Below are 2,262 nucleotides of genomic sequence, written 5' to 3'. Positions count from 1 at the left end.
CTGTGTTTTAAATCTGCAGTTTGACATATTTCCGCACATATTTTGTTTGTCAAACTGCATTTGACACTAAGATAAGCCTCGAACTCATTCCTTAAATTGATTGAGTTCAATATTTCCTACTAAACTGTTTGAAAGTATATTCACCCCCACCTCTAGACTTTCAACCGATCCTAACAAGTGGTATCAGAGAGGTTATTATCTTACTCTTAAAGCACTGAACCAAAATGACACCATTCAACAAAATTCCTATGTTCTCCAAGGAAGACTTTGATGACTGGAAAATTCGTATGCAAGCACACCTATCAGCACTAGACGATGACATGTGGTTTTCCATCACTGATGTACCTCTTGCGATCACCAAAGTCAATACTGCTATAGCTCTTTCTGGAGGCGGTCCACAGTACATTGAGAAACCAAGAATTGAATGGACTGCTGAAGACAAAAAGAAGGCAAATCTTGATAATGTGGCTAAAGATATCTTGTATAAAATACTTGACAAGAACACCTTTAGCAAAATCAAGACATGCAAAACTGGGAAAGAAATTTGGGAGAAGTTGATTCAACTCTGTGAAGGAAATGAACAGACAAAAGAAAACAAACTGTCTATCGCCACTCAAAAATTTGACAACATCAAGATGAAACCAGGTGAATCAATGACAAAATTTGATGAGAGAGTAAGCAACATTGTTATTGAGCTTAATGGATTGGGAAAAACATATCCCAATAGAGAAATTATTTTCAAGGTAATTCGAGGCTTTCCTAAAGAATGGGATGTAAAGACAATGGCCATGAGAGAATCGAAGGACTTGAATAAATTAGAGCTGCATGACCTGTTTGCAGATTTAAAAGCTTATGAATTCGAGTTGCAGACTCGAGAAGAAGATCATTCTACCTCACAATTAACCAAGGCCTTGATTGAAATAAAAATAGAGTCACCAGCTAAATCAGAAAAATCAGGAGAACAACTGAGCAGTGATGCCATATCTTTGTTTGTGAAGAAGTTCGGCAAATTTATTAGAAGAAACCAAGAAGGATCCCACAGAAGAAATTTCCAAAAGAAAGAGACAGTCGAAGAACCAAGAAGTTGCTTCAACTGTGGGAAAACAGGACATTTTATTGCTGATTGTCCCAAACCAAAGAACTTTGACAAAAGGAAAAGTTCAAGGAATGATAGACACACATCAAGACAGAAACATGAAGCATTGGTTGCAAAAGACAGCAAAACCAAGTGGGCAGAAACAGATAGTGATTCAGAGGAATCAAATTGCTCATCTAGTTCCAGTGATGATGAAGAAGAGGTCAAGTGTCTTATGGCAAATGATCGTGAGCTTCCATCCACTAGTGAACAGGTATTGATTTCAGCTCTGAGGAATTTACCAGAGAGGAACTGATCAAAGCTCTTCATGATATGGCAAATGAGTATCATCAACTGTCCTTAGCATTCGATGAAGTCAGAGCCAAGCAAAAGGATCTGCAAGATACCTCAATTGAACCCTCCTGGGAACAATCAGTTGAGATAAACTTTCTTGAAACAAAGATTGCTGTGCTCCAAACTGAGAATGAACAACTCAAGATCGATATCATGAATCTTACAACAGAAAAACATAACATGGATGAATTAGTAAGATCATGGAATAAATCTCCGAGCCTGTTGACAGAAATGAATGATTCACAAATACCTTTCCATGACAAAACTGGTCTTGGATATGGTAAGACGGTGGAAACTGGTGAATCAAGTACTCTACCCAAACTGAACATGTGCAAAGGCAAATACATAAAATTTGTACGAGCAGTTAGGGAAAATGAAAATGAAAAACCTATCCTGATGACTTGGCAGCAAATAGAGTAGATGAACAGAAAAAAATTTGGTATCGGCTTCAATCCTCATGAAACTAAGGTAGAGATTGCTAAAAGTCCTAAACGGACTAATGCATATCAACCTAATCTCATGAGAGGAAATATAAGTCAATACCATAATCAACGTCCAGTTCAAAAGTGATATAGAAACTTCAAGGACACTGAAAAAGGCAAACAACATATAGTTTCACAAGCACATCACACTTCACCATCTAGAGCATCTAATTTAGTATGCACCTATAGGAACACAGAAATTGGTAAACTGGTTAAAGTATTCCAGGTTTGGGTTCCTAAAGGATTAATCCCTCGTGGACCCAAATAGATGTGGGTACCAAAAGTTATTCAACCTTGTGAATGCAGGTAGCGGGTACCAAGGAAAAGGAGGAGGAATCATGGTACTTAGAC

General features: G+C 37.7%; 1 protein-coding gene across 1 annotated transcript; it reads left to right on the top strand.

Annotated features, from left to right (window-relative positions):
* Nucleotides 1–224: 224 nt before the first annotated feature.
* Nucleotides 225–1,391, top strand: LOC140877467 (uncharacterized). The gene has a single exon (XM_073281002.1). The coding sequence runs from the start codon at nt 225–227 to the stop codon at nt 1,389–1,391; it is 1,167 nt and encodes a 388-aa protein (XP_073137103.1).
* The last annotated feature ends 871 nt before the right edge of the window (nt 1,392–2,262 follow it).

Source organism: Henckelia pumila, chromosome 2 (assembly GCF_033568475.1).
Source record: "Henckelia pumila isolate YLH828 chromosome 2, ASM3356847v2, whole genome shotgun sequence".
NCBI classification, from domain to species: Eukaryota; Viridiplantae; Streptophyta; class Magnoliopsida; order Lamiales; family Gesneriaceae; genus Henckelia; species Henckelia pumila.
Note: the sequence above shows the minus strand (reverse complement) of the source record. Positions and strands in the feature narration are given on the sequence as shown.

Coding starts and splice junctions, on each gene's coding strand:
- LOC140877467 (XM_073281002.1), top strand. CDS start 225: ATGACACCATTCAACAAAATTCCTATGTTCTCCAAGGAAGACTTTGAT.